General features: G+C 44.8%; 1 protein-coding gene across 2 annotated transcripts in view; it reads right to left on the bottom strand.

The window, feature by feature from the left end:
• The window catches only part of PRR16 (proline rich 16), a 157,984-nt gene extending 138,439 nt beyond the window's left edge, over positions 1-19,545 (bottom strand). The window contains exon 1 of one of the 2 annotated variants that reach the window (XM_080973087.1): positions 19,442-19,545. Coding sequence is in view for 1 of the 2 variants with exons in the window: in XM_080973085.1 (XP_080829211.1) it covers positions 17,392-17,442 (51 nt within the window). In the remaining variant the exon portion in view is untranslated. Of the gene's footprint in view, positions 1-17,391; positions 19,017-19,441 lie in introns of those variants that run through there. The other variant, XM_080973085.1, reaches the window with a different exon arrangement.
• Between the last annotated feature and the right edge of the window lie 6,245 nt (positions 19,546-25,790).

Here is a 25,790-nt window from a genome sequence, read left to right as displayed (position 1 = left end):
GTTGGAGAACCACAGGAGAGTTGTTCTAGGGGACTTCAACATCTATGCCAAGGCTACTTCAGATGAAACAGTTCAAGGCTTTAAGGGATTTGGAGCATGTTGTCATCAGTGTACTGATGACACCCAATTCCATTTATCTGTTACATCTAAATCGGATGTAGCCATCCAAATCTTAGCTCAGTGCCTGGATGCAGTGGTGGGCAGGATGAGGACTAATTAATGGAATATGAATGTGATGATAGACTCTAGTAAGAGAGAGGCCCTGTGGCTGGTTCCTGATGGTGTTGCAATACCCCTGAAGGAGAAATTGTGTAGTATGGGGGGGCACATAGGGGTATGTTAGGTAAATCTCACCATCCGTCTCCCATCACTGAAGTATCAGTGAGCTCCCTAGTTCATTGAAACTAAAGCTTTGAAGCAGCAGGATAGGTTATTAAATAGCTTTAAGTCTACATATCAAAAAGGCGAGTTTGCCTATTCTGGCTGAGTTTTCTTTCTCTGTAGCCAATGGGGTTCACAGCTACGTAGGTGTGCTATTTTACACAACTTTGCTCCTGGATAAGCAGGTAATAGCTGCTGCTAGGAGTGCACTTTGCAATTACATGTGATACATCAGCTGTGCCCTTTCTTGGAGAGCAGGGACTCTGCAACTTTCATCTGCGCCATTGCATTTTCACAGACTGAAAGCTGCAATGCATTCTCTGTGGAGTTGCCACTGAAGACGGTTCAGAAACTTCAACTGGTACAAAATGATGCAGACAATTGCCTAGCAAATGTAAACCCAAGAGAGCACAAGACACCAACTTCTCCAGCTATGCAACTTCCACTTAATTAACAGTGCAATCCTCTGCTTGCCCTCAGAAGTAAGTCCTACTGAGTGTAATGGGACTTACTCCCAGGTAAATGGGTATACCATTGCAGCCTGGTAGTACAAAAACAATTCCCATGGACCAAACCTTTATATCATCGCATCTTCATTCTTTTCAATAGGCATTCATTTTTAAACAAATCAGATGACCCTATTTCCACTCCTTAGTCTGGCTGAAAAAAAACCTGTAATGGACTTTGATCCAAGTTGAGAACTGCTCATTGGGCAAAGATATCTCCACTCACTGGTGTGGACATTCAGTCCAGGCAAATTAGATACAGCAGTGTTCAAATGCAGTTTGACACACAGCAAAAAAAAATATGAATGACCTCACTACATTTTAAGCCAGTAATGTGCACACAGCCCCAGTTAGAGAAACACCAAATTGTTATTAGGGTGTTGGGTGGAGAATCAGAATTGATTTTTTCCCTCTTTAAGGGTAAATAAGGTACAAGAGCTTACAGATACAGTTTAGAACTCAATGCATACATTCTACATACTGTATATAATTTTATATATATATAATTTTATTAAATTTTCTGTTTTACTATTTAGAGTATTCATTTAAACAACCTTAAAATATCTACGACTTCCCTTCTTCTTTCCATTGTTCATTTTGCATAGCATAAATCCCTGCAAAGTTTGTACTGTATAAACTAAACCATTCAGTATTCCATTATTACTTCCATCAAAACTTACTTACACTGTTGAATTTATCTTAATGCTGCCAACGTTTTCAAGTGCACACATTCTAAATCCTTCATGTAATGAGGAGACAGGGATGAGCATGCTTGCTCTCTTCCCCCTCCTCTGTCACTAGTGCCATTGCTCTCCACACGTTTGGAACCTCATTTAGGCTCCCTGTGTGATTTAGAACCCTGGAAAACTGGGGTTCTAAAATGCATGGGGAGCCTACATGAGTAGAAAAGCCTCCCTCCTCCAGATGTTATCCCTCCAACTCACATAGGGTAATGGAGATAGCCCAGGTTGAAGGAAAGTAGAGCTAGCAAATTTAACCTCACACTGCCTCATTGCATGAGGGATTTAGAATTCTTGAATAGGGATTAGGGCTCCTGCGATTTTGCAATCCCAAATAGAGAACAGAGGACCTAAACGTCAACAAGAGAACATTTAAATAAGCAAGTTCTCCCATAATTCCAGCCAAATCACAGTTTTAAACATTGCAATTGAGTGCTGCAGATTGAACAGTTTCATATATTATGTTGCCAAGCTTTTCCCCCTTTCCTAAATTAATTGCAAAGTACTGTAGTTAGAATAGTTTTTGATTTTTGAATTAATAACATCTTACGCAGTTCTTGCATTGCCCATCCATTTTGTTTATTTTTGCTGCAAACTAGTAAGTCCTCAGTGTTCCAGTTCTCTTGAATCGTATTTGCATTGATTGAAACTCTCTCATTTGCACAAAAGAGCAATTGAAAATTAATTTAAAAACACATTTGGTTTCACATATGTTTTCCATAAAGCTGTTATTTTAAATGGGCTTAATTAGAGCAGTTTGTCATACTTACTGGAAACTGGCATAGTGATGTGGTTTCAGCCACAAAATTTAGGCAGTGATTGGGTAGGGGGAGAAAGCTATGTCCTCTAAAAATGTGTTTCGCAATGTTCATTGGCAGTTGATTGCAGAGCATATTCTATTTAACTGCCTCTAAAAATGTGTAGATGCATCCATGTGCCATTTTGTCTTACAAGGGCCTGCACAAATTATCTTGCCCCAATGCCAATTCAGTTACACAAAATCTGAATTAGTTTAGTGTCCATTCCTTTATAAGGTTCAGGAATACTTCGAAGTAGCGCATTATCTAATCTAGAAACTAGGTAGTGAAGTTACTGGCACCAGAGCTAGGTAAATCTGAAATCTATTAAGCCTAAGCCTGGCAGGCTCCTCTAGAATTTTTGCCTCGCAGCCTAAGGGCCCACAGATAAGGGGGTAAGCTTTAGGAGAGGATAATATGAATAATGCATGAAACACTTATTGTTTCTTAAGCAGAAGCGTTGTAAATTTAAACAGGGAAAACAGGTAGAGAAAAACGGGATTCCACACCTGGTGGCAAAATGTTATATTGCACATACAAATAAATCACTTTTTCTTCAGCAGTCTAGCTGAGTCCCCAGATTTACAGAAGCTGTCCTGGTTTCCGATTTGATCCTGGAATGTCCCGCTTTTCCTTAGGATGTTCCTATTTTCATTGGAGAACTGTTGGAGGGTATGGAGTTGTGTGACCCTCAAGCTAAGGATTTAAGTAACTAGAGAACCATTAGAAGACATTTGATGGCAGCCCTATATAGGGAAGTTTTTTTTAAAAAAAAATCATGTTTTATTATTTTTTTTATATATGTTGGAAGCCGCCCAGAGTGGCTAGGGCAACCTAGTTAGATGGGTTGAATAGGATATCCCTATTTTCATCAGAGAAATGTTGGAGATTATGTTGTAGCTCTGTGAGGGGTATAGGGGCCTCCTAAAAACTGCCAGCACTTGGGAGTCTTTGGGGGAAGCCATGACTGTTAAACTGGTATGAGTGCTTTCAATGTATGGAACAGATGTGGCCATATTCAAATGGAATGGGTAGAGAACTACCACCCTAGTTGTATGCTTTTTGCAGTTGCCAGTTGGATGGGGGGGGGATGACCTGGCCTGCTCCTGAGCCTTTAAGCGAGGATTGATTTGCAGAAATGGTTAGGCGAACTGACATGCACATTTCAGAAAGGCTACTCTCAAAAATGAGAGCACCCCTGAAAGAATGCTAGCCAGCAGGAGCTGAGCTCACCTCAGTTCTGTTAGTCCCTGTCGCCTCTGTCAGGAATTCAGCCTACACTTGAGTAGGACCCTGGCAGAGACACATGCCCGGCTGGCATGTTCACTCTCTCCTGGTCGATTGTTCAGGAGCTTCATAAGCTTTCTTCAGCCCAAACATCACAGCGACCGATGCCAACCGACACCGGCACACTTAGAGATCTGCAGAGTTTGCACACCTTGCGTGACTGACCTCAACAACTCAGCATTTTGGCTAATCTACTTTATTTACATATAAACACACACAGAGCTCTGCAACATGGCTCCCTCTCTCTCTAGCATCAGACAGCAAAGAGAAAAAGAACAAAGGACAATAGTCCCACTTCACGGAAAACAGTAACACAAACATCCTGTCTCCATCACTTCCCACTCTGTGGAGTCAAAACATATACTGTCATGATGTATGGAAGTGAGAGCTGGACCATAAAGAAGGCTGATCGCCGAAGAATTGATGCTTTTGAATTATGGTGCTGGAGGAGACTCTTGAGAGTCCCATGGACTGCAAGAAGATCAAATGCATCCATTCTTAAGGAAATTAGCCCTGAGTGCTCACTGGAAGGACAGATCCTGAAGCTGAGGCTCCAATACTTTGGCCATCTCATGAGAAGAGAAGACTCCCTGGAAAAGACCCTGATGTTGGAAAAGACTGAGGGCACAAGGAGAAGGGGACGACAGAGGACGAGATGGTTGGACAGTGTTCTCGAAGCTACAAACATGAGACTGACCAAACTGCAGGAGGCAGTGGAAGACAGGAGGGCCTGGCGTGCTCTGATCCATGGGGTCACGAAGAGTCGGACACGACTAAACGACTAAACAACATGTGAAAGACAACAATCCTATGACTGTAATCATGGAGCAGGAATTCTAACAGCCTCTGCCCCCAATTTACCTTGGGACACAGGGAGGAAAGGTCACAGGTGGGGTAAGTTTTCCCACATGGGACTGGGACTACCAGTCCTGGAATATCCAGTTGGAAGGATGCAATTTTGATTGGGGTGCTTATAAATGTTCAGCTCCTTTAACGATGACCTTACGTCACTCCTGCTGGTTGCTATATTGGAAATTCCTGGGAAAGAGACACAGTGCCTGGTTCAAAAATTGGTAAACCTACCATACCAGTTGTGTCCTGCTTTCTGCATAGAACTGGAAGCTTTAGTGCCAAGTTGGCTGTGAAGTGATGGCAGCAATGGCGGCAACAGCATCTGTTTAGGGTGAAACTCTGAAATGTAAATAGCCAAGGGACATTGGCTCTGTCAGAGAGAGATAGTAAGCCCCTGATAAGAAAGGTACAAATGGAATTCCCTCATCTAGGGCTCTATAAAATAAAATAAAAAGCTGAGAAAGAGAAAGGAATCATATTTGGACTGCAAATAGTCAAAAAGTTTTGGTTACCTCTTCTTGTGCTTAACTTACATCCAAGACTGAGGAGGGGAAGCAGTAACAGAAGCAGTAAGAAAAATGCTTTAAATCAGGAGTAGGCAAACTTGGCCCTCCAACTGTTTTGGGACTACAACTCCCATCATCCCTAGCTAACAGGACCAGTGGTCAGGGATGATGGGAGTTGTAGTCCCAAAACATCTGGAGGGCTGAGTTTGCCAATGCCTGCCTTAAATCCAGATCAGAGGCATACTAAGTCAAAACTTTCTCTTAAAAGAAGGAATAGGTGCCAACTCCCTGGGGTCCTGGGTGCCCGAGCACCCACAAATTCTGGTGTCAGTGCCATGTACATTGCATGGCACTTATGGCCCTGGGCACCCATGGTCGCGGGGCCAAGTCGACTCTCCTGACAGGAGGTATAGAGTTGACAGAATGGAAAATTTATTCTTTGAAAAAATCTGCACAAAAAAGATTAGCAAGTATAAATTCTGAATGTTCCAAATTGTAACTGTCAGGGGTTCAGGAGCAGAGGCACAGGAAAGGGAGGAAATAGAGAGCGAGGGGGAGGAGTCCGAAGGTAATGTTAGCGATGACAGCGGTCCGAGGTCTCTGAGTCTTTCCAGCGAATCGGAAGATTCACAGAAAGGGGCTCCCATGGTCAGAGCAAGGGGGGTGCCGAGGGGGACACCCCAGGAAGAAGGGGCCAGAGGGGACTCAGAGAGAAGCAGTTGGAAATCAGGACCAGCGTCCACACCAGAGTGCAGTAGGGGGGAGGAGTCCCAGGCATCGGGATCAGGCGGCGCACTGCCAGTGGGAGGACATGAGTCAGGATTGGCCACGCCTCCATCGGGGAGCGAGGAAACGGTCGAGAGGAAGGTTGAAGGCTGGGCGCGCGCGCCAAGTTCAAATGTACAGGAGGGCGGTGCAGTTGGCAGCCCGGATAGGGAGCCAGGTCCCAAAGCCCGCCGAAAAGACGGGGAGGAGTCAGGGGGGTCAACGTCAGCGTCAGAAGAATCCAGGAAGGAAGGGACCCCGGGGGGTAGCAGGACCCAGAGGAGAAAGGAGAGACGGAAGAGGTGGAGTAAGGCTAGAATCTTAAACTGGTGTACAGGGGGCGGAGACTCAGATGGAGCTTCGCCGATCTAACCATGAGACGTAGAGTTGCACGCAGCAGCTTGAGAATGGAAACTGTAACTCAATAAAGACTTTTGTTTAATGATCGCTGGCTAGCGTGATCCTCTGTGAGCTAGGATCTGGAAGCAGCTCTGACAGTAAGCTCCATCCCCTAAAATTGTGGGCATCTACGGCCTCGCGGAGAGGAGAGAAAGCGGGTGCCTACTAGCGAGCTCACGAACGGCAGACAATATGACGGCCGAACAGCAGATAGCGGAACTCAGAGAAGCAGTGTCACGACTGAATGCCGAGGCTCTTGCATCCAGGAAGAGAGAGGAGGACGCAGCTGCCGCCTACAGGGATCTCCAGGTCAGGTTGGAAGTGCTTACGAAGCAAGGGCAACTGACACCCAAACCGGAGGGGATTGGGTTGGGGAGACGAACAGGCGGTCTGGTCTCTCACTTCGATGGGAATTTGCAACAGTACCCCAACTTTAGAGCAGATGTAATGTGTGCACTGCAACTGCTGAACAAAGACTTTAGAGATGAGCAAGAGAAGGTGGGATTCATCATGTCCCATTTGCATGGAGATGCTAAAGCATGGCTGCGCAATTTGTGGAGAGATAAGGATCCGGCGCTCCAAAATGCGGATGCCTTTATTAAAGCGATGGATGGGTGCTTTTTATCAAGCATTGACGTGGATCTTGCTCGGCAGCAGATACATGGACTGAAGCAAGGGAGGGCCAGCGTAAGGCAGTACCATGCCCGCTTTTTCGCTTTGGTCAGTGCTCTGGAATGGGACAGAGATTCGGCTCCTGTAAGAGACCTGTTTTGGGAGGGATTGCACGGCTCGGTTAAAGATGAAATTGCGAGGGGGGAGAGACCCCGGACCACGCAGGAGATCGTTCAGAGGGCGCTGGCGGTGGGGGTGCGGCTGGAAGAACGTCCGTGGAGCAGGGACGAAGGGCGTGGAGGGCGCGAACCAACCAGGGGCTCCTCCTTCCTTCCCAGAGAAGCAGCGCGTGCGCAATCCACGCCTCCGCCAGGAGGAGGAGCGGAACCTATGGAGGTTGGAGGTGCAAGGGCTCAGTCAGCAGCCAGAGCCCTAGCACCGGCAGCAGTGAAAGCGAAGCCTCCTAGAGGGAACAGGAAGTGTTACATCTGCGATGATCCACAGCATATGGCGAAAGAGTGTCCCCAGAGGCTCCACAAGCACACTGCAGCCTCAGCAATGGTAACTGCAGCAACGCAGCAAGGACAACCACAGCAGGGAAACGACGGAGTCTGGCTGGAGAAAGAGGCACTGGGGCCCAGCCAGACGTGTCAGTGAAGCAGTCCCCAGAGATTTTACAGCCCATGGACCCCCTCCCGCCCAAACCAGTAGTGAGGCTCACCGCGTCGCTCCAGCTGCCCAATGGAATCACCATGGACGTGCCAATCACCATTGACTCCGGAAGCAATGCGGACTTTATAGGGCAGGACTTTGTCGACCGGCACGCTATACAGTTGCTGCCTGCCACGCTGCCCCTGCAGGTTGTCACGGTGGACGGCAGGGAGCTGCTAGGGGGGCAAGTGGTGAAGCAGACGCCACCAATGGTGATGCGACTTGGGAATCACAGGGAAATCATCAGCTTCAATGTCACCCAACTATCGGACACGCCCATTGTATTGGGCATGAGTTGGCTGGACAAGCACAGCCCGACGCTGGCTTGGTACCAGAGGCAGCTGACCTTCGGCTCTTCCTTTTGCGCTGAACACTGCATCGTGCCCCGGCAGGAAGGAGAGGAAGAGGAGTCACAGCTGCAGCTAGGCACGCTGCAAGCGGTTCCCCACAAGTACGCAGAATTTTTGGAGGTTTTCTGCGAGAAGGAGGCAGACAGGCTACCCCCCCACAGACCATATGACTGCAAAATTGACCTGCTGCCGGGGGCGGCGCTGCCCAAAGGGAAGCTGTATTCCATGTCTGAGGACGAACTGCAGGAACTCAAAGAGTTCATAGATCATAATTTGGAGCGCGGTTTCATCCGAGAGTCCAAGGCAGCGGGGGGCAGTCCGGTATTCTTTGTTAAGAAGCGGGACACGCCCCAAAAAAGACTTGTAGTGGACTATCGCATTTTGAACAGTGTGACCAAGCCATCGGACTTCCCCATGCCCCGAATCGACGACCTCCTCGCAAAGGTACGGAAGGGCAGCGTGTTCACCAAGTTGGACCTGCGAGGGGCGTACAACCTCATTCGCATGCGGGAAGGAGATGAGTGGAAGACAGCCATGTTCACGCCCCTGGGCACCTACGAATATAGAGTTATGCCTTTTGGATTGCAAAATGGTTCCCATGTTTTTCAAGCTTTCATGCATCACGTGTTGGCGGGGCTCCTCTACAAGACGTGCGTCTGTTTCTTGGATGACATCCTGATCTTTTCGGAATCGCAGCAGGAGCATGACAGACACGTCAAGGAAGTGCTGAGCAGGCTACAGCAACATAGGCTTTACGCCAAGCTGGAGAAGTGCCAATTCGACGTGACCGAGGTGGATTTCCTGGGCTACAAGTTGTCTGACAAGGGGCTCGCCATGGACAGCGCCAAGGTTCGAGCAGTGTTGGATTGGAAAAGCCCACGCAACCGGAAGGAGGTCCAACGGTTTGTCGGCTTCGCGAACTTCTATCGCAAGTTTATCAAAGGCTTTGCCATGCAGACAGCGGCCATCACGGACACGCTCAGCTCCAAGAAAAAGAAGTTCATCTGGACAGAGCAGGCGGAGCAGTCCTTTCAGGCACTCAAGCGTCTCTTCGCGTCGGAAGAGCAGCTGCTTCATGTCAACCCCAGCAGGCCGATGCGGGTGGAGACAGACGCTTCGGACAGAGCCGTGGGAGCAGTCCTGCTGCAGAAAGACCCGCAGGGGGCTTGGAGGCCGGGAGCGTTTTACTCCAGGAAGCTCAGCAAGTCTGAACAGAACTACACCATCTGGGACAGGGAGTTGCTGGCCATTCATGCAGCATTCAAAGCGTGGAGGCACTTCCTGATCGGCGCCAAGCACACGGTGCAGGTCTGCACGGACCACAAGAATCTGGAGCACTGGCGCACGGCACAGTTCCTGAACCAGAGGCAGATACGTTGGGCTGAGTTCTTTGCGAACTTCGACTTCCGAATAGAGTATGTCCCGGGGGACACCAACATCATGGCGGATGCTCTCTCCCGTAAGCCACAGTATCTGGAGGAGGCAACGCCAGCGGCCGCCATGCACATCTTCGCACCGACAGTGTGGGCGTGCGCTGCTGCAACAGTTGACCTGGAGGCGGTGCGACGAGCGTTGCAGGATGACTCCTTCGCGCAAGCAAAGATGGCAGAGGTGCGCAAGGGCACGGCAGCGACCGACGAGTTCCAGCTGCGAGATGGATTGCTCATCCGTAAAGGGGCCATCTACGTGCCGGGAGACGAACTTCGCGCCAAGGTACTGCAGCAGCTGCACGACGCGCCCACTGCCGGGCACTTTGGCAAGGAGAAGACGGTGGAATTAGTCGCCAGAGACTTCTGGTGGCCCGGAATGAGAGGGGAAGTCGCGGACTACGTGGCGAGGTGTGACACCTGCCAGAGGGCCAAACCAGTGCACAGACCGCCGGCCGGACTGCTGGAACCGCTGCAAACTCCGTTCGAACCATGGGAGAGAGTGGCCCTGGACTTTGTCACGGATCTGCCCAGCTCGAGGGGCAAGACGGCAGTGCTAGTGGTGGTGGACATGTTCACCAAAATGGCCCACTTCATTCCGTGCGCAAAGGTGGCCACAGCGGAACAGACCGCCAAACTGTTCATAGACCACGTGTTCAGGGTTCACGGTCTGCCACGGTCTATCCTGTCCGACCGGGGGCGACAGTTCATCTCGAACTTCTGGCAGAAGCTGATGGGTTTCCTGAACGTCAAGATCAACCTAGCGTCGGCAAGACACCCGCAGACCAACGGACAAGCGGAGCGAGTCAACGCCATCATGCAGCAGTACCTGAGATGCTACGCAAATCAGCAGCCGGCAACATGGGTGGACTACCTGCCGCTCGCTGAGTTCGCCTACAACAACACGAAGCACGTGTCCACGGGGGTGACACTGTTCTTCGCCAACAACGGGAGGCATCCCAGAACCTTCCCGGGATTAGAGAGACTGGGGGAGGGGGAGCCACAGGCAGCGGAAGCCTTAGCGTCAGAGTTGCAGGAGGTTCACGAACAGCTTCGGAGGCAGTTAGAACTAGCAAAGCACGCATACAAACTGCAGGCTGACAAGCACAGAAGGGTTGGGGAAGACATACAGGTGGGAGACTGGGTTTGGTTAGCAGCCCAGGCGGTGCCGGCCAGATCGTTAGCGAAGAAGAAGCTCGGACATAAGCAGCTAGGCCCTTACCAAGTCGAGGCACAGGTCAATCCAGTGGCCTTCCGGTTGACACTTCCGGAGGGATCCAGAATGCACCCAGTGTTCCATAGATCAGTGCTCACGCCCTACAAAGCACCTCACAGATTTCAGGAGCCGGGCACGGCACCAGACCCGCTCAGGGAGACGCCCCCAAGGAGGGGGTCGCCAAGGGGGGAACCCATCAACGAGGTCACAGAGATTTTAGACTCGAGATGGGGGGAAGAGGGTGTAGAATATTTTCTCGCCAGAGAAGGTACCCCGGCCAGCGCCAACAGTTGGGTGCCGGACTATGCCTTGGACGAGCCTCTTCTCAAGGACGAGTTTCATGCCCTTTTCCCGCACAGGCCCATGCCAGCCGAGTATTTCGACGACTGGCTTTTCACACCCACATTTTCAGCCAGCACATTCCAGGGGTTCAGCTCGGACGAGGAACCGGCACTAGAAACACGTTCCCCGGAGGGATCACCCTCGGGGTCAGCCTCAGACCGTTCCTATTGGTGGGACGATCGACCAGAGGAGCAGTGGCGCAGGAAGTGGCTGGGGGGTCCTTGGCAGGCAACGTCCCCGGAGGAGACCGGGGGAGAGACGGACATGGACGTGTTGGGGGAGGACCTTGGGTTCGAGCACGGCGGCAAAGAGATGGAAGCAGAGGAAATCGAGGTCGGCGAGAGCACGGAGGACGAGCCGGACTTATCCGGCTGGATGCACGCCACGGGGGACGAACTGTATCCGGCACTCACCCCCACAACGACGGAGCACCCAGTACCCACACCTGAAGGAGGGGAGGGGGGAAGGGGGGGCTTCGAGGGGGGGATGGATGTCAGGGGTTCAGGAGCAGAGGCACAGGAAAGGGAGGAAATAGAGAGCGAGGGGGAGGAGTCCGAAGGTAATGTTAGCGATGACAGCGGTCCGAGGTCTCTGAGTCTTTCCAGCAAATCGGAAGATTCACAGAAAGGGGCTCCCATGGTCAGAGCAAGGGGGGTGCCGAGGGGGACACCCCAGGAAGAAGGGGCCAGAGGGGACTCAGAGAGAAGCAGTTGGAAATCAGGACCAGCGTCCACACCAGAGTGCAGTAGGGGGGAGGAGTCCCAGGCATCGGGATCAGGCGGCGCACTGCCAGTGGGAGGACATGAGTCAGGATTGGCCACGCCTCCATCGGGGAGCGAGGAAACGGTCGAGAGGAAGGTTGAAGGCTGGGCGCGCGCGCCAAGTTCAAATGTACAGGAGGGCGGTGCAGTTGGCAGCCCGGATAGGGAGCCAGGTCCCAAAGCCCGCCGAAAAGACGGGGAGGAGTCAGGGGGGTCAACGTCAGCGTCAGAAGAATCCAGGAAGGAAGGGACCCCGGGGGGTAGCAGGACCCAGAGGAGAAAGGAGAGACGGAAGAGGTGGAGTAAGGCTAGAATCTTAAACTGGTGTACAGGGGGCGGAGACTCAGATGGAGCTTCGCCGATCTAACCATGAGACGTAGAGTTGCACGCAGCAGCTTGAGAATGGAAACTGTAACTCAATAAAGACTTTTGTTTAATGATCGCTGGCTAGCGTGATCCTCTGTGAGCTAGGATCTGGAAGCAGCTCTGACGGTAACGCACCCCCATTTCCTTAGATCTAGGGGGTGAGGATCTGCCTTTTGAGTCCTCCATCCTTTCTTGGAAATCCTCACTCATTTAATGATATAATTCTATAATTTTGAAAGCCCGGTTGTTATTTATACAGCAGCTTCTCATTGCCAACAAACAATACCCATTCTTGTTGCATTATTACAGGTATATATAATCTCCTCTTTGGAGACTCATAGATAAGGCCAGATTAACATATTTCTCCCATTTTGTCAAAAATTGTGCTTCATTTGGGACTAACTGCTTCTTATCCTCACTATCCTCCCAATGTCTTCTTTGTATTAGCTTGATTAAATTCATCCTTAGAGTAATGTACCTGCTGGATCTGTTTACCTCTGTAATTATTTCCAATCAATGTTGCCGCACCAGGGGCTTCCTGGGGAGTTTGCATCTTACTTACAGATATTAACAGAGCACCAGGGTCAACCCTTGCCTGTGTTCCTGAATCTATTTGAAGAAAGGCATCAATCACTGCAATTTTATGGCATACCTTGGGAGGAATTTGAATCTGATTTTGCTTTGATGAATGATTGCTATAATGCCTTCCACACCCAAGATGCAACAAATCTGAGACATTGTTCCCATTGAGTAGTTTTTAATAGGTGACAAAAAAGATGTAAGAGATAAATTCTCTTCCTTATCCTGAAACTGAATTAGGCCATTCAGTTCTCTATTGACCATAACAGGAGCCATAAAGTCCAATAATCTAATAAACTTGTGATTCCCTATTAAAATTTCATAATAAAAAATTAACTGCCTAATTTATTTAAGATGTTGAAACAATTTATGGACAATTTCACTAGTCAGCATACCTTGTAAGCTTAACATTTCCAGATTAGATACCTCCTGCATTAATATTTGCTGCGGAGGACTATTTTTCTTTCTGACGGAACATTTCCATGGGCATGTCTGCAAAGGTGGCTTTGCCTTAGCAGACAGCACAATTTTTTGGTGATCTTTCCTACCTACAAAGACTTTGTGCCTCCAGAAAATCTGGCACTGATAGCTGGAGAACCCTCCAGAACAGCACTGGATATGATGCAAAAGACTGTCATAAGTAGTGGTGCCCTAATTTGTGCAAGAAGACTTAAGGTGGTTGAGGTAAAGTCACCAGTGAATTCAATCCATATTGTTCACCTTAAAAAAAACAACCCACACATACACATTTGGTGAAGTTTATCCATTTCCTGTTGTCTCGTGAATATAGCTGGTATCATTATGATTTACATGCAAATACTCTAGGATCATAGTGTTGTCAATCTGACTGGAAATTCCTCTGAGAGAAAAAAAATGCTATTTAAATTACAAGATTTCAGAGGTAGAAAACAATCAGAAACAGACTGCGTCAAATTCACAGGGAAACTAGTCTGAAGGTGCATGATGCTAACCAGGTCTCTATCTGGTCAGTGTCTGGACATCTCCTGGAAACAACATTTATAGAGCCTTGATATAAAAAGTGGGATATAAATGTGCGTGGAAAATAAATATATACTTCAAGAGGAAGACAATTGTCCCCGCTCCTCCACATGCAGCTGCTGGGTGACCTTGGGCTAGTCACACTTCTCTGAAGTCTCTCAACCTCACTCAGCTCACAGAGTGTTTGTTGTGGGGGAGGAAGGGAAAGGAGAATGTTAGCCACTCTTAGACTCCTTAGGATAGTGATAAAGCAGGATATCAAATCCAAACTCTTCTTCTTCAAGTTGGCTCCTACAAATGTTCATTGCATTCTTCGAAGAATCACAGTAAATGAAAATTAAATCACTGTAATTCATTCATTCATTCATTTAATTTCATTTATTTATTATATTTCTCTGCCACTTTTCACTCACATGAATCACAAAGCGGCCTACAGACAACAAATAGTGGCATAGTAGAATATCCCAATTGCAGCATAAATCATACAAAATTATTAACAAATCATCACCAAAACAATGGCAAATCACCAGTAAAGCAACTGCCTTCTATAAAACACTACTAACTTAAAAAATAAGCTAAACAGCACAACCACAAGAAGTCATATTCTAAAATTCACAAAGCATTACATCACTCATAATCTAGAAAACAGTATTAACCACATTAACAAACTAATTCACACACACTCTTTCTCTGCTCCCATAACTCATACTCTTCCATTCAGTTCATCAAAAGACGCATACACATAATGCCCGTAGCAGCAACAAGCCTTTGGCTGGTCAGCAGAGAGTCCCATTCCTCTCTTGAAACATCTCCCTTATGAAGGTTAGAGGGTGGGGCAAGGCAGGTGGACCAAAAGCTGAAGTTCTATTGGTCTAATTAAAACCAGAAGCATCCAATTAACTACAAGAACTTGGAACATGGATCATCATTATCTTTTTTATTATTATTTGTATGCCGCCTTTCCACAGTTAAAACAATCTCAAGGCGCCTTACAATATGAAAAGATTTGCATGATTACAAACATAGCAAAGTAGTCATAAAAATAAATAATAACACATTAAAAACTACATAACCAAACTGAACCATTTCCACATAAAAATAAAGATACAAAAAGTTGATATCAGTAATATCAGTTAATATCAGTAACAACAACAAAAACTCCGAACAAAATTCCTCCCACAAATACCCCAGTCCTTGCTGGGCAGCAGTTGTAGCAACAGTTCTTATGAGGCCTGTCAGGGCCTGCCCTGGGCCAGGTGGAAAGAGGCAGGACCGGGGCCCTCAGGCACTCAAGCAGGGGAGTTTTCCTGGGCAGCAGCAGCAATGGCAGCAGTCCTTATGAGGCCTGTCAGGCCCCGCCTGCATGGGGAACCTGTGGTCCTCCATAAGTTGTTGGAGTCCAGATCCTATCCCCCCGATGCAATTGATGAGAGCTGGAGTCAACTGGAGGGAAACAGACTCCCCATCTCGGACTTTGTTGTTGTTTAGTCGTTTAGTCGTGTCTGACTCTTCGTGACCCCATGGACCAGAGCACGCCAGGCACTTCTGTCTTCCACTGCCTCCCGCAGTTTGGTCAAACTCATGCTGGTAGCTTTGAGAACACTGTCCAACCATCTCGTCCTCTGTCGTCCCCTTCTCCTTGTGCCCTCAATCTTTCCCAACATCAGGGTCTTTTCCAGGGAGTCTTCTCTTCTCATGCGGTGGCCAAAGTATTGAAGCCTCAGCATCACGATCTATCACGATCTCGGACTTAGAAGGTTTCTTATTTTGACTCCCCTCTCCTCTGATACCTGACATAATTTTTAAAAGTAGAATAAACGACCCTGTCTCAAATTTAAAAAAAACCACACACCTTAAAATGGTAGAACTACCATTTTCGCTACTACCCTAACAGCTTTCTGCATGTAAGAGAAAAGATGGGAGTCCTCTGCTGCAGACCATGTAAACCAGTTAATTGCTGGGAACAACCTAGCCTTCCCTCTTCAAATCGGTCAAGCAACTAACTTAAATAGTCAAGCAGTGGGTTCTGCAATTTGGAATGGGATTAAACTAGTCTTTCCCCTGCTACCTCCTCCCCCAGAAGCAGCCACCAAACATCCATCTTCCAGAGCCCACATGCAGAAAGAGGATGCTTAGTTAAGGTTCCTGCAGGGGCGTGTGGTGAGATGAGCTGCTTCGGCAGCCAAAGGTATGTGAGGAACCTCAAGAAAAGCATGGCCCAAGTTCCCACACTTCTGCCTGAGCATGAGTCATATTCAGCACTTGTCTCGATTCTGTTGCCAATGTCTTTGATTTATATGACAAAGTTAGGGAAGCAGCACTGGGCAGCATATAGAAATTCTTTTGATGAGCATCATAAAGCTCACAAACACAGCTACATGTCAGTGAAGGAACATACGCCTACTGGCAGGCATTTGATACATTTCTACAAATAACATTCTGGCAGGTGACACATCAGATGTGGGGTTTTTTGCAACACAGAAGCCTGGTGATGGATGCTGAGTAGAAACTGGAAATACTTGACTCCAGAAAATGATGTGATTATTGCAGGGGGCAGAGCAAGAAACTGCTGATATTGCGGTTAGGGATTTGCCAGTTTGAATATTGCCTCAAGGACTCCCACAGACTAGGTTAAGATTGCCACCATGCCACCATGACCTATCTCTCGCCATCCTCCTCAGGGTTGTAATGTAGCAACAACCTGAGAGTCAAGCACTGGGATCCACAGGCTAGCTGTCAATTAGTTCTCTATGGAAGTTTATAACCAAAGAAACAAATGCATGTATTGGGCATTCACAGTGGGACCAGGTGTTAAACAGGGTGGTGTTATCGCCCCAACTCTACTTACTATTTTCATTGCCATAATCCTACACTTTGTCGAAGGGAAACTCCCTGTGACGGGCGTGTTGGCACTTTTTCCCCACACGCCGTTGGACCCGCTCTCACTTAGATAAATTGCCCCCACCTCACTGAACAACCCTTTACCTGAAGGTCTCTTTCTCTTTCCCCTTAAAATTTTAGACCTTTGTGAGGGGGTAACTAGTAAGTTGGAATCTCAGACCAGTTTTCTTTAAATAAACAGTAAAGATTTATTTAAGGCAAGAATGTAAATAACACAAATGGATTCAACTTAGGTTACTTCAGGAATACAGTGCGATTTCAATTAAATTCATCCTCAGTTGTTTTTGCATTATAGGTGTGGTTCCTTCATACGATGATACTTTCTTTCAGTTATCCACCCGCTTTAACAATCCTGCTCCTGAGGTACTTTAAGCAATAACAGACCAACCTCTTCAACCTCAATTCCAGCCCACCTTCCACAACTCAACTCTTCAAATCCTCTTCTTTAAACTCTCCCTCCTGGAACCATGGCCAATCAGAGGCTGCCGTTTGTTAACCATTTGCCGGCAGGGAAAGAAAGGGGGAAAGAAACACTTGCTGATCCAACCTGTCCAGCAAAACCAACTTTTTGGTCACACTCCCCACCGTAGTAGAAACCATATATCGAAGAGATGGAATGCACTTTAATCTGAGTAGGCTGAAAGCAAAGAGTAAGGTTACCATAACTTCCATCATAGCGCTTCAGAATGTTGATGACAACGTAGTGTGTGCACACTCAAAGGATGATCCCCAAACCATCCTAAATATCTTTGCAGAAGCTTATGAAAAGCTTGGCCTATTGCTCAACATCCAAAAAACCAAAGTGCTGCACCAACAAGCACAAACAACCCCTCTGCAGTGCCACAAATCCAACTCAATGGTGTAACGTTTGAAAGTGTTGATCACTTCTCCTACCTGGGCAGTTTTCTTTCCACAAGGGCTGACATTGATGCCAAAATCCAGCATTGCCTGAGCTCTGCGAGTTCAGCTTTCTCCCGATTGAAGAGCTGAGTGTTTGAAGACCAGGACACTTGCATGGAAACCAAAATGTTTGTTTACAAAGCTATTGTACTACCATCCTTGCTGTATGCTTGTGAAACATGGACCACTTCTAAACACCATCTCCAATTCCTTGAAAGATTCCATCAATGGTGTCTCCGAAAAACTGTACGCATCACTTGTGAAGACAGGCGAACTAATGCCAGTGTACTGGAAGAAGCAAAGATCACCAGTGTCAAAGCACTGATTCTTTAACATCAACTTCGTTAGACTGCTCATGTTGTGCAAATGCCTGATTATCGTCTTCCAAGGCAGCTATTCTATTCCGAACTTAAAAATTGAAAGCGTAATGCTGGTGGTCAACAAAAGAGGTTTAAAGACTCTCTCAAGGCAAATCTAAGAAAATGTAGTATAAACACTGAAAATTGGGAAACACTAGCCTGTGAGTGCTCAGTTGGAGAACAGCCTTTACCGAAGGTGTCATGGGCTTTGAAGATGCTCAAATTCAGGACGAAAGAGAGAAACATGCTAAGAGGAAGGCATGCTTGGCAAACCCCCACCGTGATCAATTCCCACCTGGAAACCTATGTCCCCACTGTGGAAGGACGTGTGGATTCAGAATTGGCCTCCACAGTCACTTATGGACTCACTGTTAAGACCGTGTTCATGGAAGACAATCTTACTCGGTTACGAGTGATCGCCAAAGAAGAAGAAGAAGAAGTCCTATTTCTAAGAATTAAGCTTCTAAGAGCAAAATGTACTTCCAGTGAAATTCCTAGCTGGGGAACTATTGAACACAGATTTTCCAAATCCAAATGCATCCATTGTATCTTTTTTAAAAAGAAAAACCCAATTATCCCATGCTGTTATGCTAGGCATGGTTAACTGATGTTACATCTATTAAACTCAGGTGCCTACTTCTGAGTAAACATGCAGAGGATTGGGTGGTCCATGTCCCATGTTGGTCTGGTTCCCCAACCCTTGCATATTCTCCAAAACTGTTTTGCTTGGAAAGAGTATCATGGGAGATACTTCAGACAATAGTGAAAACTGGCTGATCAGGTAGCAACCTCTTATGCTGCCAATTCCTGACCCATTCAGGCATTCAAATTTGGTGTTTACTGTATTAAGTTTTTCAGATTATAATGCAAGCACTTCTGTCCCAATTTCTGATGTTCCTTTTACACAAGTACCTGTTGTGTTATGGAACTGCGGCTTTTTGATCGATACACTGTCATGTTGCACTAAATATTAAAATAGCAGGAGCAAACTGTATGCTGGCTTAACATCCCAATTTCATCCCACAAAACACCCACAATTTCCCAGGTTTACAGGGTTGCAAATGGATATTTTTCTGGAAGCAGTTAAAACAGAAATTAGCACTAGACTTCCACTAGGTTACACTAGAAGCGCCTTTTACATTGTGTGAAAGATGACATAAAATGAGGAAATTAATTGGTAAAGAAACATCAAGAATATTGTACCCTCCAACATTTCTCAAATTAAAATAGAGATGTCCTGTTTCTTCTCCTTCTTCTTCTTCTTCTTCTTCTTCTTCTTCTTCTTCTTCTTCTTCTTCTTCTTCTTCTTTATTTTATTATTTATACTCTGTCCATCTGATTGGGTAGCCCCAGCCACTTTGGGTTGCTTCCAACATATATTAAAATGCAGTAAAGCATGAAACATTGATAATAAATCCTTCCCTATACAGGGCTGCCTTCAAGTGTCTTCTAAAGATTGTATACTTATCTCCTTGCCTCAGGAGTCGCATGATGCCATACCATCCAACAATTCTCTGATGAAAATAGGGATGTAAGGAAAAGCGGGACATTCCAGGATCAAATTAGAAACCAGGACAGTTTTTGTAAATCTGGGACTGTCCCTGGAAAATAGGGACACTTGGAGGGTCTGGAATATGGAATAAAGTGCCATCTGACTGCAGTCATATATTCAGATGACTTCTCACTTTTGATAGTGGCTCTCACTGCAGGAGAGCACCCAAGAACAAGACGCCTCTCGCCTACTGGTGGTTTGTTCACTGCCAATCTGTTTTTTCAGCATTTGACCCTTACATATTTCCTTGGTATGGAACGCTGAGACTGTTCACTACAAAACTACAAGCAGAAGAAGCCAATGGAGCTGTGTGGAGGTTCTGGAATAGACAGTGTGATTGTGAAGTCATGCTTCTAGAATCAAGGTCTTGTCTTCTCATTTTCAAAATTAAGTGATATGGACGTTTTATAATTAGATCAAGATTTAGAACACAGTGACCAAGTTCCAAATCAGGCCAGAATAAAATATCTAACACAATTTTCTGTAACATGATCGGACAGCTTGGCTCTTCCCAAAGGCATCTGTATGCATACACAAATCCTTACTTATTTTTACATAAGATGTCACCAAAACCACCAACAGATCATAGGACACAGTGAACTGACCTGTGACCTGGTGATGGTTTTGTGGGAAGCCTTAGTAAAGAAATATGAGGATCCATATGGAACTGTGCCTCAGATCTATGGTTCATTTGTTTTTGCTTGTTTGTTTTGTGCTCTGGTAATCAATACTGAGAGACGTGGTCTTTGGTTTGATGGTGGCTATACAATTTCAAGTTTAATTGGATCTGATTTGTGTCCTTATCTGCCCATAGCATATTCTTTAATCTCTCTCCCGCACTCCATTCTCTCTTTCTCCCCTGACTGTGTCACCCCACTTAGTCACTTTCCCCACCCCCTCCACAAGACTTCCAGATCATTCACCTTGCCCTTTTACTCCCTCAGTTTCTCCAGTTTTTGTTTAGCTCCTCAGGTGCCAACCTGAGTCTGGAAAAGGACATAGAGCTGAAAGGGGAAATGGGATATGTTTCTCTTCCAGTTTCCCCTTCTAGCCCTAGGTAACTTTCAATGGGAGCAAGGAATTATCAGACCTCACCACCTTGTGATTCCTTCAGTGAGGAGGGACCCAGAGCCTTCATAGGCCCTAAGGGAAGTCCTCAAAGGTGCTATTGCACCATCAGTGACCCCAGGTCTACACTCGACAAAAACTTTTCTTATTGCTTCACAGTTAATGAAGTTACTTCCATACTAAACTGAACTGAAAAGCAGCCAACTTGAAATATCACTAGATAATGACTTTGTAATTACGGTATTTTCCCCCCTCAAGATGGGGATGGTGTGAAACTACAATATTTCAGTTTTGTTGATTCTTCATTTTGTTCCACATCTTACAACCAAAATCCCCCTTGAAGTATTTTTCGGCAACAATTGGAAAGTATTTCCACTTCCACTCAGTAACAGTTCTCCAGTATAGCTAAGAGTTACAAATTACAGCATATTTATTTTTCAAGTGGCATAACGTTGAAATCAACTTATAGTTAATAGAACTGTTGCTAACATATATGTTGTATTTTAAGGATTCATTATCAAAAGACAATGTATTTACTGAAGACTTAAATTAGAAGTTAATAAACCTGAAAATTCTTAAGGCAATCAAATAAGCAAATACAATTGCTAGGGACTAGCTAATACATCACCAATTAGTGCAGTTGTAATTTGCACAGAAGATACAAGTAGGCACAGTCCAGGTATAACAACAACAACAGCAATTTATATCCCATCCATCTGATTGGGTTACGCCAGCCACTCTGAGCAGCTTCCAACAAATTAAAACACAATATGACATCAAACATTAAAAACTTCCCTATATGGGGCTGCCTTCAAACATCTTCCAAATGTCAGATATTTATTTCCTTGACATATGATGGGAGGGCGTTCCACAGGGCAGGTGCGACAACCGAGAAGGCCCTCTGCCTGGGTAAAGGAAAGCAAATTTCAATGTCAGTTGTTAAAACTAAATGTTTCAAGCTCCTCCATTGACCTCAATGGGCTTAATGATGCTAAGTTTGGCTCGATTAAATTCTACATGTTTCAAACATGCCGTTCAAAAAATTATATTATTAAAATCGTTCTTGATTCCAGGCAATTTTCTTTTATGCAAGCATTAATGTGATACACAAAAGAAAATCTGCTAATCTTAGTCATGCTTTACTACTCAGAAAAACTATTCTTTCTAGTAGCACCTTAAAGACCAACTAAGTTAGTTCTTGGTCTTTAAGGTGCTACTAGAAAGAATATTTTTTTATTTTGACTAATGCAGACCAACACGGCTACCTATCTGTAACTGGTACTCAGAAAAACAAATAAGGAATGAATTGGTTGCTTTGCTACCTTTCGGAACATGTGAGTAATTAATAATAGATGCTATCTAATGGACCACTCCTATGAACCACTTTGCAAGCCCAGCAGCCAACTGAGAGGGGAATAAGGGTTTACACTCTGATGCAAGGGCATAACTGATGCTCTGCGTCTTGGTCTGGCGCCAGGTCCTATCCCTGCCCAAGGGCAGACAGAGCAGTAGCTATCAGATGAATCATGTACAAATAGAACGTTTCAGCAATGAAGATGTCCAAATTCTCATGAGAATTGGCATCACTGAAATCAGTCAGAGCTCCTTTCCATTAACGCACCAGGGTGATAATTTTGAACACAGTTGTTGTACATTCTATAGGCACCACATATATCATTTCTGTGACACAGGTGTAACTCAGAGAAATGTAATATTACGGTAATAACTTGGGCATGCAGGAGGTACAGGATCTGAGCCACTTGCTGCAGTTCAGAAAGCCTTGGTTCCACGTTGAATATCAGAATGCAGACCCCAGGTGCTTTTCAGATGAACTGCTGCTTAAAAAATAAAAATAGGTCACTTCTCTTTCAGAAGGAGATGTTTTGTTCAGCATAGAGGGTACAAGGTACTAAAACTATCATTTTCAGGTATATTTTTAAATTAAATTTATGCTTTTCAGGTTTATACATTTCACTAATTTTACAATCATTTTCAAATCATCTTTGAAGTTTTACATTAAAGTTGAATATGACAGTACAATCATTTTAACATTTCAAAACTAGACTTCCTTCCCCCCCCTTTCTGCGGTTCTTTAAATTTATTTTTACTATCTTCTGCATATCCAAATTAACTTAATTTGTTCATTTATTCATCTACTTTAAATATATACTCTTATAAAACTGCAGGTTATTACAGTAATCCTGCCAATGTTCTTATCTGTTTATAATTTATCTGTAAATATTCAACAAACCATTTCCATCCTTTTATAAAAAGTTTGTTATCTTGATTTCTTATTCTTCTGGTAAGTTTCCCCATTTCTGCATATTCCATAAGTTTTGTATCCTTTCTTCCTTTGCTGGGACTTCTGCTTCTTTCCATTTTGGGGCAAGTAATATTCTCGCTGCTGTACTCATATACATGAATAAATTTCTATACAGTTTAGGTAGTACTGTGCCTATAATTCCCCCCAAAAAAGCGTCTGGGTTTTTTTTTTTACAAACATTATTTTAAATGTCATTTTCAATTCATTATATATCATTTCCCAGTAAGCTTCCTACAAGACCACCGCATGTGATAAAAAGAACCTTCTTTCTCTTTACATTTCCAACACTTATTTGTTTTAGATTTATACCTTTTTGCCAATTTACTCGATAATTACCATTGATATATCATTTTCATATAATTTCCTCTTAGACCATAACATGCTTTAAATTTTATATCCATATTACACAATGGTTACCATGCTTCCATGTCCATATTATGACCAATATCTATTGCCCAGTGTATCATTTTCAGAATTTAAAAGGTCAATAAGCTTGCAACGTTGTTAAGCAAAAGTTGCTACCTTTTAAATACAACCACAAGCATACAAATGAGAAACACTCTAGTAACTATTTTATTTAGCAGAGTGTTAGTAGCCTGCAATGCTGAGAGCCTATTGGACAAGGAAGAAGGTCTGCATTATACATCCCATTTGAAGTATCGCTTGCAGTTGACAAAGTATCAGCCAGATTACAGTTAGGTAAGACATACCATATTTTTCCGTGTATAAGACTAGGTTTTTTCCCTTAAAAATAATGTCAAAATATTTGGGGGCGTCGTATACATGGATACATCTCCCCCATTTTCTTAAATAAGAGTCCCCAAAAATAGGGGATGCATTATAGACAGAAAAAGACGGTACTTTGTGTTTTCCCTCCACCATCATGATGGTTAAAATAAAACAGTATCTGGAGCTCTTTTGGGATCGCTGCAGACTTCGGGGGGAATTAAAGAAACACCTTTATGCCCTTTAACAAATGTTGGAAGGGATGAAAATGAATTGGTACTGGCTATTTTTGACAAGCCATTAGAAATCTTTCATTTATTCATACCTGATGAAATGGCACCAAATGTTTAGTCTTGGTTGTTTTCTTTTTCACAGTGGCATACAGTAAAGAACCGATCTGATGATGAAACAGAATTTTCCTTGGCCGTTAACTATAAACATGATTCACGCTTGTTCCCAAAGGATAACCATCTCAATAGAGCTATTCATTAACATTCCCTTTCAACAAATTCTTTTATTTTGAGAAGAGGAATCTGGTCAGATTGACAAACGAGCATCTCTCTGATCAAGCTTGTCAGGCGAGAAAAAATATTTCCCAACTTAGATCAGATGAAACTTAGATCAGAGCTGGGGGGGGAATCATAGAATCATGGAGCTGGAAGGGACATTAAATGCCCTTTACCTTTTTACTCCATCCCACTGCTACTGACAAAGTGAAAAGGGTATGGTTCCCAATTGCAAGGACACTGTTATAAGCACCCAAACGAATGCAGTGCCATTTTTAAATACATCGGTATTCAGGAATGGCTGAAGCTAATGAATGTCAAAGACCAAGAACATCTGGTGGGTCACAGTTTCCCAGTTTGTAAACCAATATAAGTCATTTCTCAACCTACTAATAAACATATCCCTCTCACGTGCTAAAACATGTGTAACAAAAGGTACTGTAATGCCTTAAATGTGACCATACTTATTATATTATATTATATTATATTATATTATATTATATTATATTATATACAAGCTTTCTGACGTTATAGTCCACTTCACTGAATGCACAATCTGTATTTCTGACACCTTTTGGATGTTCTGGGTTTTTGGAAGTAGAATATTTGGCATTTGTGCACAATCATGTTATTGTGTACTTGTATTGCCACTTTGGATATCCCAATATAAAAGGATATAAGTGCTTAAAAAATGGATGAATAACTAAAGTGGCTAAATTGAAGTGCTTTTTCAAAACCAAACCAAACAAGGACATCTTGCCCACCAAAAGCAAACCAATCAGTACTGATAGTAAGTCATATGTGGTCCTTGTTCCCATTTAGACAGACACAAGAGCTAATAGCAACATAAAAGAGCACGTGCACTAAAATATTCTATTGTGTTGACTCTCTCTTGATTTAATTAGTCTGAGCATGAAATTGTAAACTGTTCTCCATTGTCAGTGATTTCAAAACAATTTTCTGCTGTCTTTAAGCTATGAGATTAGTAGTGGTTGACATGTAATAAATGGGCAACATGACATGTTACATTAGTCACTTTCAAGAAAATAAGACATCTACTAATAAAGAATAAAATGGGGACATGCTTAAAGTACATTTAAGGGGATTTATCTATCTGCTAAGCAGCATGCTAGTAAATGATTACTCCAGTAATCAAACTTCATCAATCTCTTGTATACTACAATAATTCACCAACATTTGAATACTTCAGTCTTCCACTTGAAATCTCCATCTTAGCACTAGGTTGAGAGGAGAGGTTTTTAATTCTTCTCTCAGCCCAGTGCTATGGTGGTAACGAGTGTGGGGTATGCATTCTGTGTACCTCCAAATGCATAAGTGTGGTCTGCATGTGTGGTAAATCTCTGATATATGTGGGATGGGCTTAGAGGGCCTGTACGTGGTGTTGGGCCAGAGAGACTGTCAGGGTGTTGCCAGCAGCTCTCGGCTGGTTGCCCAGCAAAGTATAAAGACAGGGGAAAGTTTCTTACAGTACTTTTTTATTTCAAACTTTACAGAGAGAGGCCATAGAACCCAGCCTCTTGGATAATGGCATTGTCCTGAGTGAATCTCCACCCCCCTTCTCTCCCACTTCATCATCATCATCTCCTCTATGGGTGCTGCCATGTGCCCTCTGTCTCTGAGCTCTTTGCTCTCCTACTTTTAAGGCTCACCAGGTTCTTGGAGATGGTGGGTCTGGAATGCTTTCTAGTGACAACGTGTCAGCCAACTGCTGCTCCCACTCTGCCTGCTCCTCCTCTCCCATGATTTCCTAACGTTCCCCCTCATCTGCTGTGACCTCCCACAAACCACTGTTGTAAATCTATACTGTCTTCTTCTTCCTCCTCCGTAGAAGGGACAGG

Source organism: Podarcis pityusensis (genome assembly GCF_964106645.2).
Source record: "Podarcis pityusensis genome assembly, chromosome: 11".
NCBI classification, from domain to species: Eukaryota; Metazoa; Chordata; class Lepidosauria; order Squamata; family Lacertidae; genus Podarcis; species Podarcis pityusensis.
This window is presented reverse-complemented; position numbering and strand designations above follow the sequence as displayed.